This window comes from Glycine max, chromosome 14 (genome assembly GCF_000004515.6).
Source record: "Glycine max cultivar Williams 82 chromosome 14, Glycine_max_v4.0, whole genome shotgun sequence".
Taxonomy (NCBI): Eukaryota; Viridiplantae; Streptophyta; class Magnoliopsida; order Fabales; family Fabaceae; genus Glycine; species Glycine max.
The window spans coordinates 6641247-6657552 of record NC_038250.2 but is presented as its reverse complement, the minus strand read 5'-3'; the positions used below and the strand labels follow the sequence as shown (position 1 = coordinate 6657552).

Below are 16306 nucleotides of genomic sequence, written 5' to 3'. Positions count from 1 at the left end.
AATTTGATATACATCCATATATAAGTATAAGTCGTATGGACTTCATAGTTAGACTTCTATTTTACTTTATTAGTTAAAACAATTTAATGCACTTATGAATGAATTAAAATACAAAAAATTAGAAAATATCTCAACGGTTGGTTTTGAAAATAAACTAATGTAATGATGCAAAAAAAAAAAAGATTTTGTTTACGCACCCTAAAATCCGTCTTGAATTTGGTGAAAACCCTTGAAAACTCCGCACTCAATTTAGTCACGTTAGTTACATTGTAACAAGTGCTTCCAACTATAAGTGGGTTTAGTCTGTGTTTTTGTGTTTCTACTTTATAGTACTCTCTGGTTTGTGTGCTCTGTACTACTCAACTCACATTCCACCCTCTCTCAAACTGTTAAATTTTGCAACTTTTTCTCATCTTTGATTGTTGGTGAAATGGTTGGTCAAAATTGTGATGGTTGCAGATCCTGGGAAGAGGACATTTACTGGTCCCATTTTCAATTCCTGCATTTCGTGCAGTTTCTCCATGCCGATTATGATCAACACCTTGTTAGTAATTATTTTCTCTGACAAAGGAATGGAATTTGGGGTTTGATTTTTGAGTACATGATGTCCACATTTTATTTTACCCCCTTCCATTGTTTCATTTCATCACCTCTTTTATTTAAGTCAATTTTTTTTTTTTTTTTGTACTTTCACCTTTTTACATTACGGTTATCTGTGTCCATTATTTTAATATAAAGTTTTGAGCTTTGGATTAGCTGTTGTTCATGGCTCTTTTTTTTTCTCTCCCCGGAATATGACATTCTATAGAATCATAAAGATTTGAGCTTGATATGCAATAGTGGATACATGCGTGTGTTTTGTGAATTCTGCCTATGCATGCACCCGGATATGATCATGGTCATGTGAGGTGTGCCTATGTGTGTATATATTTCTTTAGCTAGGGTGTGTGTGGGACTAAAAGGGGCAGAAAAGAAAGTGAACGAGTTAGTAGATTGTGATGTGGTTGTTCTTGGTTAGTTTTTCTGTTCCTTGTTTTGCAATTACTATCTAATTTGTATACTTTTGAGATGGATGTGGCTGGTTATCAAACAAATTGTTATGATTAGTCTTAGATATGTATTCTACCTGCATTTTTTTGCAGCTTATTGTGTCTTTTTCTCAATGATGAAATTTGAAGTCTGATTGCAGGCACTTCCGAAAACATTTTCGGATAATTTAAAGAAGAAGTTGCCGGAAAATGTGACCCTTAAGGGTCCTGGTGGTGTTATGTGGAATATAGGGATGACTACTAGAGATGATACCTTGTACTTCGGGCATGGTTGGGAACAATTTGTGAAAGACCACTGTTTGAAAGAGAACGATTTCCTGGTCTTTAAGTACAATGGTGAATCTCAGTTTGATGTTTTAATATTCAATGGGTGGAGCTTGTGTGAGAAGGCGGGTTCTTATTTTGTTAGAAAATGTGGGCACACTGAAATTGACCATGCAGGTGGAAGTCTCAACAAGAAAAGGGACACAGATAATGATTCTTTGGAAGAAGGCAATATCCCTTCAAATGCTGGTGTGGAATGTGCTTTGCACGAGAAATCTGCACATGTTAATGGAACAAAGGAACCAATAGATGTACCTCCTGAAACTCCTCCTACTGAAAATACTTTCAATGCTGGTGTTGAATCTTCTGGTGTGGAGCAATTCACACCTGATGGAGGAGTCACTCTGGCAGCTGTTCCCTCCGAAACTGCTAATGGGAAAAGGATCAGGAACATTGTTTCTGCTGTTAAGCATGTCCATACCAAGCGGAAGGGAAGACCAGCTAAATGGCATGTTCGTGAGAGAACACTTGACTGGGTGGCTGGTAAAAATTTTACTTGTTAGAAAGGGAAAGAAAATATGACTTCTATTGTTTTTCTTATTTACTGACAATTTTTTTATTCTAAAATGCCGCACCATTTTCAAAGGCTTTCAACTACAAATGCATATAGATAATAGTAAATAGTGGGAGCAGAGTATGCTACTGTGGATATTCAAGCATTACTTTTGGAGCCCCAAACTTAATTTTGGGATTTGGCTCCCCTAAGAAAGCATGTGAAATGACTAATGAGAAAGTATGGTTGCTCCCTCTTTTGATTTAAAAGTGGGTTAAGTTTGTGAATTGTGAGATGTCTTAATTCAAATGGGTAAATACTAAATACAAACTTTCTCGTACTTTAGAGGAGCAAAAGTAATACCCATAATAACATAAGGCACGACTTGCTTGTGTATGGTGATTTATGGATTGAAGTAGTTTGTTGGGATTTGTTATGTGCACTGAACTCTACCTCAGATACTAACTAATTTTAGTTCAATTTCAATGTTGTGTCTGTGTGGGCTTCCTGTGTGTGTTTTAGTTCAATTTCAATGTTGTGTGATTATTTTAAATCAACTAATTGATTGGTTGCCTGTAAAAAGCATGTTTGGTTGTGATTAATTTTGGAGAAGTAATTGTTTTTTTAAAAAAAAACTTAGGGAGTCGGCAAAATTAAGTGATTATTTGTTCAAATTAATTAGTACTCAACACACAGACTTCCTGGTTTGAAAAAATTGATAGACAATAAAAATAGAAACAGCTACCTTCTTTCTTGAGCATTGACTTCTTTCAAATACTGTTGTTTTTGTTTGAATCAATATTAGCACTAGAAGCTGAACCTGTTTCTGCATCTAGAAGTGGGACATATGAGGTATACAAATCAAATAGAAGGCCTGTCACAGATGATGAGACTAGAAAGATTGAGTCATTGGCCAAGGCAGCATGCACCGATGACAGTATATATGTAGTCATGAAACCCACGCATGTGTACAAGAGATTCTTCGTGGTAAGCAATTGTCTCTCAATCTTCACTTTTGAAACTTAGTTTCAATCTTAATATATTCTGCTGAAAAATTCATTGTGAAATTAAAAACTTTGGTGGTTTGGCCCTATTTGGATAAAGTTCTCCACAAGCATTTACAGGAGAAGGAAATAAGAAGGTAAAATGTTTTGAACTTCTCGCACTTAACCTGTGCACTTAACTTTTATAGAAGAGTCTTTCCACATAACTTCTCCAAAATCTAAGGTGCATAAGTTGATTTTAACATATGGAGAAGCTCAATGCATTTTGGGCTAGTTTGTTCAAACTTATCTTTTAAAGTTAAATAAGCAGTTTTATGGTTTTATGATGTGTTTCTTGAAACTGCTTTTACATAAAATACATCATTTTCTGCTTTTTTAAAGAAACAAATCTTGTTTGCTTCTTAAAAAAGCGCTTCTATAAAAAGTTCTTATTTTAAAGTTTAAACAAACTCGCCCTTTATCATCTTGTTGTCTTCTCTTATACTTACGAAGTTGATCTAAATAGGGTCTTACTACTGTTGTGTGTTAGTTTTATTGGTTGTTATTTATTGTAATCCTTTTCTGCGACTAGTCAATAAGGGGTACATGGATAGGAAAACATATCTCTCCATCATCTCAAGATGTGATATTGCGCATGGGTAAGGGTGAATGGATTGCCAGATACAGCTACAATAATATTCGTAACAATGGAGGACTCACTGGTGGGTGGAAACATTTTTCTTTGGATAGCAACCTTGAAGAGGGTGATGCCTGTGTGTTTAAACCAGCTGGCCAAATAAACAACACTTTTGTCATTGATATGAGCATTTTCAGAGTTGTTCCGGAGACTGTTCCTCTCACTCCGATGTCTCGTGGAACTAGAACTGGAACAAGAACTGGAACTGGAAGAAGGGGTAGGAAGCCAGCAACAATGAAGTCTATTCAGACACAACTTAGTTCACCATGATGAGGGCCATGTCTGTGTTGGAATGCATTGCAATGCAAAGTAAGTTGATAGTTGTTTTAGGACCACGTTGAGTCTGGATGTTATGTTGAATTGTTTAGCCTATCAGTTTTCTAAGTGAGTAGTTTAACATGTGTACTTTTTATTGGTGCTGTTAGAACTTTAAGGTTTAAATATGAACTAATTAGCTATTTGCAAGGTGTTCTAAAATGATGAGTTTCAGCATAAACAAATCTAGGAAGATGGAATTTTAATCCATGGCTTAATGAAATTTAATCAAGATCTTGGTTCTGTACGTATGTATAAACTTCTCTATAAATAGGAGATAGTGTTTATTATTTAAGAAAAGCTAAAATCAATTTATTAAGTTTATTTTTTCATTAAGTTAGAAGATAGTGTTTTTATAAACATTAGTGAATAAGATAATTTTGTGTCTTTTGAAAAGATCGGTTACGATTCTTTGATTTACGATCTTCCATTTGCTTTCCGATCTCGTGTAAGATCTTGATTTTTACAAGATTGAATACATCAATTCAAACTTATTATAGAGAATAAGCAACTCATAAATAAGATGAAATGGGTCAAAGTTACAACTCTTGGATAACTCATGACGGATCAAAGCGATTATTTTCTAAGTCTGGCTAGAACAACGAGAAGTAAATCTATACTATTTCTGTTTTAAGTGTGAAGAAGAAAATAACTGTAAAAATACTTCCATTTAAGAGTGAAGACCGGTTCTTAGGAGATAAAACATATATTTAAGTTTATAGTATTAAATAAATAGTATGTATGTATATATATATATATATATATATTAATAATGTAAAATATTTTTACATTGTTATTTAATGACATGTATAAATATGTTTATTTTAAAAATCATATTTATCATAATTTTAATTAGTTGGCCGTATATTTTTTAATACTGATAATGCATATAAATTAAACTATATATCTTTAGTTAGAATAATTTATACTTTAAATCTTCATTATTTGACTTGAAATTTGAAAACACAAGCTTGTTTTATTTCCTATTGCTTTTTCTTGATAGTTACACAAGAAAATTTGTAAAATTACTATTTATTCCCTCATTATTCAGTTTAAAACAATTGTTTAATAATATTTTTAATAAAATGATTTTTTTACAATTCAAATATATTAATAAAGAGTATAATGATACTCCAATCCCTGCATATCTAAACAAGAAAAAGAAAATAACCTGATACATCAAAATTAAAACCATTATTCTTCCACAAATAAATCAAAGAAACCTAAGACAATCTTACAGGATTTGTGAACCAACTAAAGAAATTAAAAGATGACATGTCCAGATTTACAGAATACCACTTCTAAGACCTAGATTTTTATAAGTTTCATCAACTTAATGTAATCAATGACCTCCAACATCAAATTAATTGTGTATGCAACAACCAAAGAAACAAAAAAACCATATGCCATAGCATTAGACCTACTTCTTTTACCTTTTATTTTCCCAGTTAATATCCATGTATGACTAAGATAATGATTACCTAACCAGGCATATAAACCAGACCACACTCTATAAGCAAAACATTAAAATTGGGGGTGAACTTATCAAAAACAGAGGTGGGAATATCAGCTCTCTTTTCACCCAAGCTTAATCTTAATATATCTCATAACAATACATTTTTTGTTACCATGAGGATCTTTTGATTTGAAATAGATATACTTAAGGATATAAATCATTTGAAAAATAAATCTATTCATTTTGTAGCATATCTATTACAAGATGAATTTGGATTATGGTTGGAAGAATTGTATGTGGAGCAATTAGACATAAATTGATACCAACTCCTCAATTTGGTGACACAACTGATGATATCTTTTTTATAAATAAAAAAAAATTGGGAGAGTTTGATCGTTGTGAAACAAATCAAGAAAAAAACCTATTTTTTTTTTAAATATACACACAATAGAATAAGCCATCAAATTAAATTGTTCGACTCCAATATGGGTTGGAAGTTAAGTTATTCTTGGTTGTCAACCGTTAGATTTGAGAATACTGAGTGTGTGTTTAGGGTGACGGCACGGTAGAAAAAAAATCATGGCCAATCCCATGGTGGAGCCACAACAACATATAGTTGCTTCACAAAATTCACGGGGACACCATGGTTTTTTGTTTGAAAATTGATTATGCACGTATTCAAACAAACACTGAATACATGTATAGTTTCCCTTCTCCACCACGATCAACATCCAAAAAAGAAGAAATAATCATTTTCCCATTTTCTATACATGCACCGATTTGAGAATACATGAATTGGAGTGGTTGTGGCCAAGAAATTGCAACAACTTGTAAGATTCTAAATTGCATTCTTTATATTGAATAGGAAAATGTGTCATCGCTGAGTGGTAGACTAGACAATAGGTAATTAATTCCCTGAACAATAGAGACTTATCAGTAACTCACTAGAATGCTATCACTGAGAGCTGAGACTTTATTGTTGAGCGATGGACTTGACTACTTACCAGAATCATATTGCTGAGTGAGGACTCATTGCTGGTAGATCTTCAACTTTGTGAAATTTCTATAAAAAAAATAAGCTAAGGTGTAGAATGATTCTTAATTTTAATATTTAACCTTAAACAATCTTAAATTGGTCTTTTCTAATAATTATTCACATAATTTTCATCAATTAAACACAATAAATATCTCTTTGTTGTATATTTATCATGCAATATGCAAACTAAGGAGTCATTAGTGACCTCAAAACTCTAATAAGTTGTTGTATGTATACTTTTTCTTCATCAATATATGCCATTGAAAAACGCGTTGTTTAGGAATATTTGTTGGATATGTCATTAATAGTAGACATGGCAAGAAAACCTGTATCCGTGAGTATTCATCCGAATTCGTCTTGACTTTGATGGGTAATATTCAAGTTGACCGAGTATGAGTTCGGATTCGGGTTTTCCCGATAACCAAAAGTCGGGTATGGGTATGAAATTACTACATCCTCCTCGACCCCGAATCCGGACCCGTCCCACCACTTAAAATTTTTAGAATTTTTGCATAATTTAATCAAAAGGCTTAGAATTTTTATTACTAGTTAATTTTATTTTAAATTTTTTACATAATTTAATATTCTTTTCTTAACGATTTTGTTAGACACATGCGCTACAGTAAATTTATTGATATATAAGTAGTTAAAAATAAATGTTTAACAATCAATTTATTTTTTCTAAAATTAAAATTTTAATATTTTCCTTACAAAAAAATTATTTTTCTAATTTGAATCGGGTACGAGACGGGATGGGGGATACCCAATACCCAACGGGTACATGAATGAGATAATATGGGTATGAATATGTGGATATATTGGGAAGTCAGAGCTGGGAATTGGAGAGACAATATCCGTCTCCGCCTCACCCCATTGTCATGTCTAATTAATTATTGTGTGAAATTAAGCTTTATATGAGAATAGTTCTAACAGTGACAAACTTTACAACAAAGGAAAAGTTTTTGTGAAAACGAATCTTTGTTATTGGCGAATGCCCTTGGCCACAAGGTAGGCTTTATACTTCGTCACACTGCCATCATGATTTTAATTCCGTAATAGAAATTAAAACATCTATTTGCATCCTAACTTTTGTTAGAAGGAAGAGATACAATAGACCAAAGTGTTGTTCTAGAGAATTGTGTCATACTTTATTTGCACGGTATTGTGCTGTTATTACTTTGCTAAAGGCTGCTTGATAAAGCACGGTTTTAGACAAGTATTAAAATTGGTTGCTAACTTAGGCTTGGGAATTTTACACTTGTATATAATCTAGTTTACATTGCGAATAATTACAAGGATTTGAGGGTTAAATACATGAAGATGGGATGTTAGTGGAGAGTGGTGGGAACTAATGTGATGCTTTAAGAAGAGATGGAGGATGTAGAATTAGTAGGTGATTAACTAATGTCATGGAAGGGTGGAGGATGATCCACAGGAGGTCAATCTAGAATAATTATCTTCAAGTCGATATCATCTCATGAAAAATGATGTCAACTTAAAACGTAAAACAAAATTAAGTCATAAAGGTCGACAAGTCATATATATTGATCCAAAAAAATTTCTCTAGTAAATTTAAACATTTATACCCTTTTTATGATATGGAGTATTCCAAAGCAAACACACAATTGAGTTGAAAGTTCGGGCATTGTGTATTATTATGTGAAAGGGCACAACTAAAGACAATTCAATTTGGTAACAATATTTCTATATCAATGATGGTTGTATTGGTCTATACAATTCCAAACGATGGTGTAAGCAATTTAAGCTGAATAGTTATGGCCTAATTTGTTATCTTAGTGGTTTAGAAAACTAGTCATGATTAACGTCAAGTGCAAAATCATGATATAGAATTTTAGCAAAATATAACTACAAAGGTTCTTTCAATGTAATTCTTATTGAGTTGAAAATGATTATGACCACTCTTTAAATTTTTTGTGACAATTTAAATGTTGTAACCTTAAACCGTAAGGACAAAACATATGGAACTTGATGTTTTCTTTGTATGGGTAAGTCTTGAACAAGAGCTTGATTGTTCCTCACATCTCAACTCTGGATCTTGTGTAATAATTCATGGTCATAACATTTTGAAATTTTGTAACGCTCATCAGTTTTGAAAGCCATTTTGAATGGTTGTTAATGGATGATAATGGCCAATAAAGAATTGTAACAGCCAATAATGAGTGGTAATGGCTGATAAATGCATTCTTGATGGTAGAATGCCTATATAAGCACATGAATTTGGTCCCTGAGCTCATCCCTTCGAATTCAGTCTTATACACCATCTAGAGAGTGGAAGAGAGAGAGCTTGGAAGAACCAAAACAAGAAACTCTTCATAGCAATGGCTGGAGGTATATTTTGATCTGTAATTTCCGCATTTTATTAATAACCTGTGTTTCTTTGTAGTTTGTAATATCTCAGGTTAAAAGAGATTTGTTCTAACATTTGGTATCAGAGCAAGAATTGCCTCTGCCTTGTCCATTTTCGTTTTTCGGTATTTTCCGATTTGATTTTGTTTATGGTATGAAGGGCCTTGTTTCTTAAAAAAATAAAATTAGAAATATGTATTTCGTTTGATTTCCTTAATTTTGGCTTTTGAATCGTGAAAAATGGTGTCCGAATGAATGAAAAACGAACGGGTCTGCGTATGGGTCGGGTTTGACCCGCTAAAGGTTGAAGATGATGAACAGTGTTTTTAAAAAAAAAAAAAAAAAAAAAGGACAAAAACTCCTATGTTTTGTGCTAGCTGGGTGTCAAACCCTTGACTCCGAGAACACTAATGTATGTGTAGACCACTAAACCAGTAAGGCTTTTTTGATATGTTGTCGTTTTTAATACCTTATATACACATTGTGCTTTACAGTTTTTTGAATTTTTATTTAATTTATGCATGAATATATTCTAGAACATTTTATTCTATGCATATATATATGAAATCAAATGCATAATATTATATTTCAATTATAAAATTATATGAGAATCTTATTCATAATTATATTGTATCTTGATTTTGAAATGCAAAATACTATTTATTCTCATATAATAAATTTTTATGTCTAAGTGATCTTTATGATTTTGATTAATTATGGATTAGCCACAGCATCTATATTTGATTAAAATTATATATTAAGTTGGTTAAAGATCATATAAGGAATTAGACATAATATTGTAATTAATTATACTTATATAATGAATTTTATCTCACAAGAATTTTTATTATATCTGTATAATTAATTGGGATAAAATGACGTATTATTTTTTATGATTTACCCACAGGCATCATGATGTATGTATAATTTGTTGATTTTATCATAAAGTAAAAATTTACGATAGAAATTAAATTATTTTCATATTGTACCCGTAAAGCATGAATATTAAGCAAATAATTTGATTATTCTATCATAAGGTTTAATTGTTTCTTATTGAATTAAAAATTTAGCCCACAGGCAATTTTTATGTCACAAGATTCAATTTTATGGTATGTTTACATTGGTAAAAGATAAAATTAAGATTAGTATGCCTCAAATTTTGACATAAGCCTTTGAATTTTGCAGCTTCTCAAACTATTAATTTTTCTGATATTCAATGTGATGTTCCCGAACTCAAAGGAGATAACTATAAGATATGGAAGGAGAGAATTCTTTTACAATTGGGGTGGATGGACATAGATTATGCTATAAGGAAAGACGAACCACCTGCAATCACAAATGAAAGTAGCCCAGCTGACGTTGCGCTATATGAGCGGTGGGAACGATCCAACCGGCTCAGCGTGATGTTCATTAAGACTAAAATCTCGGCTGGGATACATGGTTCTGTTGACCAGCATGAAAAGGTCCGAGACTTGCTTAAGGCCATTGATGACCAGTTCATCACTTCAGATAAGACTTTAGCAAGCACCTTGATCATGAAGTTTTCTTCTCTTCGGCTCACCAGTGTGAAAGGTGTGCGTGAGTACATCATGAAAATGCGAGATATTTCAGCTCAACTTAAGAAACTAGAGGTTGATATGTCTGAGTCCTTCCTAGTGCATTTCATTTTGAACACCCTTCCGCATGAATATGGGCCATTTAAGATTTCCTACAACACACATAAAGATAAATGATCTATCAATGAATTAATGACCATGTGTGTTCAGGAAGAAGAAAGGCTTGTAATGGAGATGGGTGAGAGTGCACTACTGACTACTGCTTATGGGAAGAACAAAGCAATTAAGTCTCAAGCTTATCAGAAGGGGAATGGTAAAATACCACCTCAAGCTGATATTAAGAAGGTGGCAAAGTGTTTCTTTTGCAAGAAGAAGGGACACATGAAAAAGAATTGCCCCGAATTCCAGAAATGGCTTGAGAAGAAAGGTAAATCAATCTCATTAGTATGTTATGAATATAATATGGTTAGTGTTAATATTAACACCTGGTGGATTGATTCTGGATCTACTATTCATATTGCAAATTCTTTACAGGGTATGCAAAACCTAAGGAAACCAGTGGGAAGTGAGCAAAGCATTTTATCAGGCAATAAGCTAGGCTCACATGTGGAGGCCATTGGAACTTGCATTTTGACTTTAAGTAGTGGCTTTATTTTAAAATTAGAAAGGACTTTTTATGTACCAAGTTTTTCCCGAAACTTGATTTCTATTTCAAGGCTTGTACCGTTTGGATATTCCTTTAATTTCAAAGACACATCATTTGAGTTATTTTATAATTCTGAATGTGTTGGGAATGGTATATTGTCTGATGGTCTTTATCTTCTTGGTTTACAAAATAATGCCACTTATAGTTCTATGCATGTTCAAACTGGTATTAAAAGGTGTAATATTAATGAGAATTCCTCTATGTTATGGCACCGGAGATTAGGACATATCTCCATTGAGAGGATTAAAAGGTTAGTGAAAGATGGGGTACTCAATACTCTAGATTTTGCTGACTTTAAGACTTGTATGGACTGCATTAAGGGTAAGCAGACCAACATGTCTAAGAAAGGTGCTAATAGGAGTTCAAGCATATTAGAAATAATTCATACTGATATTTGTTGTCCAGATATGGATGCACATGGTCAGAAATATTTTATCACCTTTATAGATGATTATTCACGATATATGAATGTTTATTTGCTTCATAACAAATACGAAGCATTGGATGCCTTCAAAGTCTTTAAGGCTGAAGTTGAGAACCAATGTGGCAAGCAAATAAAAATAGTGAGATCAGATAGAGGTGGAGAATACTATGGCAGGTATACTGAGAATGGACAAGCACCTGGTCCCTTTGCAAAGTTCCTTCAAGAACATGGGATTGTTGCCCAATACACTATGCCTGGTTCTCCGAATCAGAATGGTGTGGCAGAAAGAAGGAACCGAACATTATTGGACATGGTGCGAAGTATGCTTAGCAACTCCAATCTTCCTAAATCCTTGTGGGCTGAAGCACTAAAGACGGCAGCGTATATATTAAATCGTGTTCCAACCAAGGCTGTCCCAAAGAAACCTTTTGAGTTATTTAAAGGTTGGAAACCGAGTTTGAAACATATGCGCGTTTGGGGTTGTCCGTCTGAGGTGAGAATATATAACCCACAAGAGAAGAAACTTGACCCGAGGACCATTAGTGGGTATTTCATTGGATATGCCGAAAGGTCTAAAGGTTATAAGTTTTATTGTCCACATCATATTACTAGGATTGTGGAATCAAGAAATGCCAAATTTATTGAAAATGATTTGATCAGTGGGAGTGATCAATTGAGGGACTTAGGTTCTGAAATTGATTATATAGAATCTCAACCTTCCACGTCAAATGAAAGATTGGTTGTAATTCATACCCCTCAAGTTCAAAGGGATGATGAACAACACATGATTGGCATTCCACAAACTGTTGTTGATAATCCAGTAGATCAAGTTGATCATCAAATTCATGAAAATGATGAACAACCAGTTGAACAACATGATCCCCAAGAAAATGTTGATGCAACATTAAGGAGGTCTACTAGAGTAAGAAAATCAGCTATTCCTAGTGATTATATTGTATATTTGCAAGAATCTGACTATAACATTGGAGCTGAAAATGATCCTGAAACTTTTGATCAAGCCATGAGTTGTAAAGAGTCAAATTTATGGTATGATGCCATGAAGGATGAGATGAGTTCCATGCAGAGTAACAAAGTTTGGAACCTTGTAGAGTTGCCTAATGGGGCGAAGGCCATTGGATGTAAATGGGTCTTTAAGACCAAAAAGGATTCATTAGGCAACATTGAGAGATACAAGGCAAGACTTGTTGCTAAGGGATTTACTCAAAAGGAAGGAATAGATTACAAAGAGACTTTTTCTCCAGTATCTAAGAAAGATTCTCTTCGTATAATCTTGGCATTAGTTGCTCATTTTGACCTTGAGTTGCAACAAATGGATGTGAAAACAACTTTTCTTAATGGTGATTTAGAGGAGGAGGTTTATATGAAACAACCTGAAGGTTTCTCCTCTAATAGTGGTGAGCATTTGGTTTGCAAGCTTAATAAATCTATATATGGTTTAAAACAAGCTTCCCGTCAGTGGTACCTTAAGTTTCATGGGATAATTTCTTCATTTGGTTTTGATGAAAACCCCATGGATCAATGCATATACCACAAGGTTAGTGGGAGTAAAATATGCTTTCTTGTTTTATATGTAGATGATATTTTACTTGCAGCCAATGATCGGGGTTTGCTACATGAGGTGAAACAATTTCTCTCTAAGAATTTTGACATGAAGGATATGGGTGATGCATCTTATGTCATCGTCATTAAGATTCATAGAGATAGATCTCGAGGTATTTTGGGTCTATCACAGGAAACCTATATTAACAAAATTCTAGAGAGATTTCGGATGAAAGATTGTTCACCAAGTGTTGCTCCCATTGTGAAGGGTGATAGGTTTAATTTGAACCAATGTCCAAAGAATGACTTTGAGAGGGAACAAATGAAAAACATTCCTTATGCTTCAGTTGTTGGAAGCCTCATGTATGCTCAAGTATGCACAAGGCTTGACATTGCTTTTGCAGTTGGAATGTTAGGAAGATATCAGAGTAATCCAGGTATTGACCACTGGAGAGCTGCTAAGAAAGTGTTGAGGTACCTTCAAGGGACCAAAGATTACATGCTTATGTATAGACAGACAGACAATCTAGATGCGATTGGTTATTCAGACTCAGACTTTGCTGGTTGTGTTGACTCTCGTAGATCAACATCTGGGTACATTTTCATGATGGCTGGTGGAGCTATTTCATGGAGGAGTGTTAAGCAGTCTTTGACTGCTACTTCTACCATGGAAGCTGAGTTTGTCTCTTGTTTTGAGGCTACATCACATGGTGTATGGCTTAAAAGTTTCATTTATGGGCTAAAGATAATTGATACTATTTCAAGGCCTTTAAGAATTTTTTGCGATAACTCAGCTGCTGTCTTTATGGCTAAGAATAACAAAAGTGGAAGTCGAAGTAAGCACATCGACATTAAGTACTTAGCCATTAGAGAAAGAGTAAAAGACAAGAAAGTGGTCATTGAGCATATAAGCACTGAGTTGATGATCGCTGATCCTTTAACTAAAGGCATGCCACCGTTTAAATTTAAGGATCATGTAGAAAGAATGGGACTTGGTTCCAATTTATGATTGTATACATATATGTAAAAATTGAAACTTTTATATTATGATATTTTCTCATATTTTGGTGCACATTGATTTATTTGAGAAAAATTATGTTTTGGACCAAGAATAAACATTGGGTTTATTCATGAAGTTTTATTACCACTTTAAGTATACTGCTTGGGAAATTGAGTATATTGTAATACATAGATGATATTACTCGTTATAAGAGGAACTATCACTATGATTCATATATTCATTTCTTAAGAAGATTGAGCATTAAGTCAAAATGTTTGGACCAAGTGGGAGAATGTAATAATTCATGGTCATAACATTTTGAAATTTTGTAATGCTCATCAGTTTTGAAAGCCATTTTGAATGGTTGTTAATGGATGATAATGGCCAATAAAGAATTGTAACAGCCAATAATGAGTGGTAATGGCTGATAAATGCATTCTTGATGGTAGAATGCCTATATAAGCACATGAATTTGGTCCCTGAGCTCATCCCATCGAATTCAGTCTTATACACCATCTAGAGAGTGGAAGAGAGAGAGCTTGAAAGAACCAAAACAAGAAACTCTTCATAGCAATGGCTGGAGGTATATTTTGATCTGTAATTTCCGCATTTTATTAATAACCTGTGTTTCTTTGTAGTTTGTAATATCACAGGTTAAAAGAGATTTGTTCTAACATCTTGTGCAAACATCTTGATCAAGGCTTTATCTAGGTTTCTTGTGCTAAAAGACAAACTCAACGTGATTGACAAATGACAAGATCCTTGAGTATGAAGGGGGAATATTGGTCTTTGTAAATCTAAAATCTATTTGTTGTTTTTGTTAGTATCTGTTAATTGTATTATAATGACAATTAGGATTTCTCACAATTTAGTTGATGATACTTGTAAACAATTGCAACCAATTATAAATTGGTGGGTTAGGCAGAGATCTAATTATTTGCTATTCAATGTATTTTCAAATAACATAATGAAAATACAATTTTAGATCTCAAATCTCTAAGTTCACTCTGATTTTTCTCTTATTTTCTTCACCTTCTCTATCAATATCACTTTCTATGAACCCGAAGCTTTCTAATCTCATATGAATCAATTTCATGTTTGTATTCTCCCTAGCTTCTTATCATCTCTATTATTAAACATTGCCAAAAATTAAAAAAAGAGTGCCTTTTATGTTTATGCAGCTACAAATGAAGTAATCTGGTAAGCTCAATTTCTCTTTTAAATTCTTCTGTTTGTTTATTTTTTAAAAGCTTCCATCCACCATGCCAAGTGCAAATGATAAAAATGACAAGCCTTATAAATAAATACTTTATATAGTAATATAAAACCATCTAATAAATGCTTTATATGGTAATATAAAACCATCTAATTAAATACATTTCCTTTTCTATGTTTCTCAAACATTGAACTGCCCTTTTTATTCTATGAATTCTTCAATGGGCCAATATGGTTGCCTAAATCAAACAAAGTCGTCGTGGCTTTGTTCTTTTCTTCGTACTCTTCGTGGATTTACCTATAGATTGAAGATTTTTATGCTATGAATCATAATTAATTATCACAAAGGAAAAGCGGGCATAACACGTTTGGAACACAACAATTAAAGATGTTAAAAATAGTCGCTCCATATGTCATGGGGAAACAGGGTTGGCTTTTCTTGGTGAAAGGGACTCCGATTTTGTTTTGTTTCTATGTTGGCATTTTGTTGTTTAATTGATATTTGATCAATAACTTAGTTAGGTAGGGGTATGCCAATTGACAACACAATAAGCAACGGAGATATTTATTAATTCCTCTTAAAGAAAATGTTAGAAAAGTCACACCAATATACGAAATTTGAGTCAAAATAATTAAGCCTAGTGGACAAACAAGATAAGAACAAACTTCTGCTTAAGATGAATAGACTTTTTAACTGTATTATGAACTTATAATAACTTCTACACGAAGTATCTTACTCCAAGTTAATCAAATTATGCATGCCTAGTTGATCTACCGTCTAATTAATATTTTCTAACAGAAAGCTATTTAACTTTATTTGATCCTTTAACTGTTAAGTGATTATAGAATATTGTATGTTAAAATTTTAAAATTAATAAAAACAATATAATCTTATATATGATTAATATTACTTTTATATGTAAATATATTACACGTTAAATTATATTTTAAATTAATGAGACACGTAATTTTAATTTAAGGTAATATTTTATAAGTACTATATACATTTGTAATGCCTCTAAAAAACAAAAAAAAAATTATACATTTGTAACAAATTTTGTAATTCAATTACTAAAAAGATTTATATATATTTTGCCGAAATATAAGCACGTCCCAGAATTATAT

General features: G+C 32.9%; 1 protein-coding gene across 2 annotated transcripts; it reads left to right on the top strand.

Moving 5' to 3' along the window:
- Nucleotides 1–262: 262 nt before the first annotated feature.
- Nucleotides 263–4004, top strand: LOC100813851 (B3 domain-containing protein). Of its 2 annotated transcripts, none has more exons than XM_006595555.4 (4): nucleotides 263–544; nucleotides 1190–1856; nucleotides 2672–2853; nucleotides 3442–4004. In XM_006595555.4, exons 1-4 carry the CDS (start codon nucleotides 431–433, stop codon nucleotides 3814–3816), a joined length of 1338 nt encoding a protein of 445 aa, XP_006595618.1. In that variant the 5' UTR covers nucleotides 263–430; the 3' UTR covers nucleotides 3817–4004. The 2 variants fall into 2 exon arrangements, with proteins under 2 accessions (XP_006595618.1, XP_006595619.1); XM_006595556.4 differs by lacking the exon at nucleotides 263–544 and adding an exon at nucleotides 582–1013.
- The last annotated feature ends 12302 nt before the right edge of the window (nucleotides 4005–16306 follow it).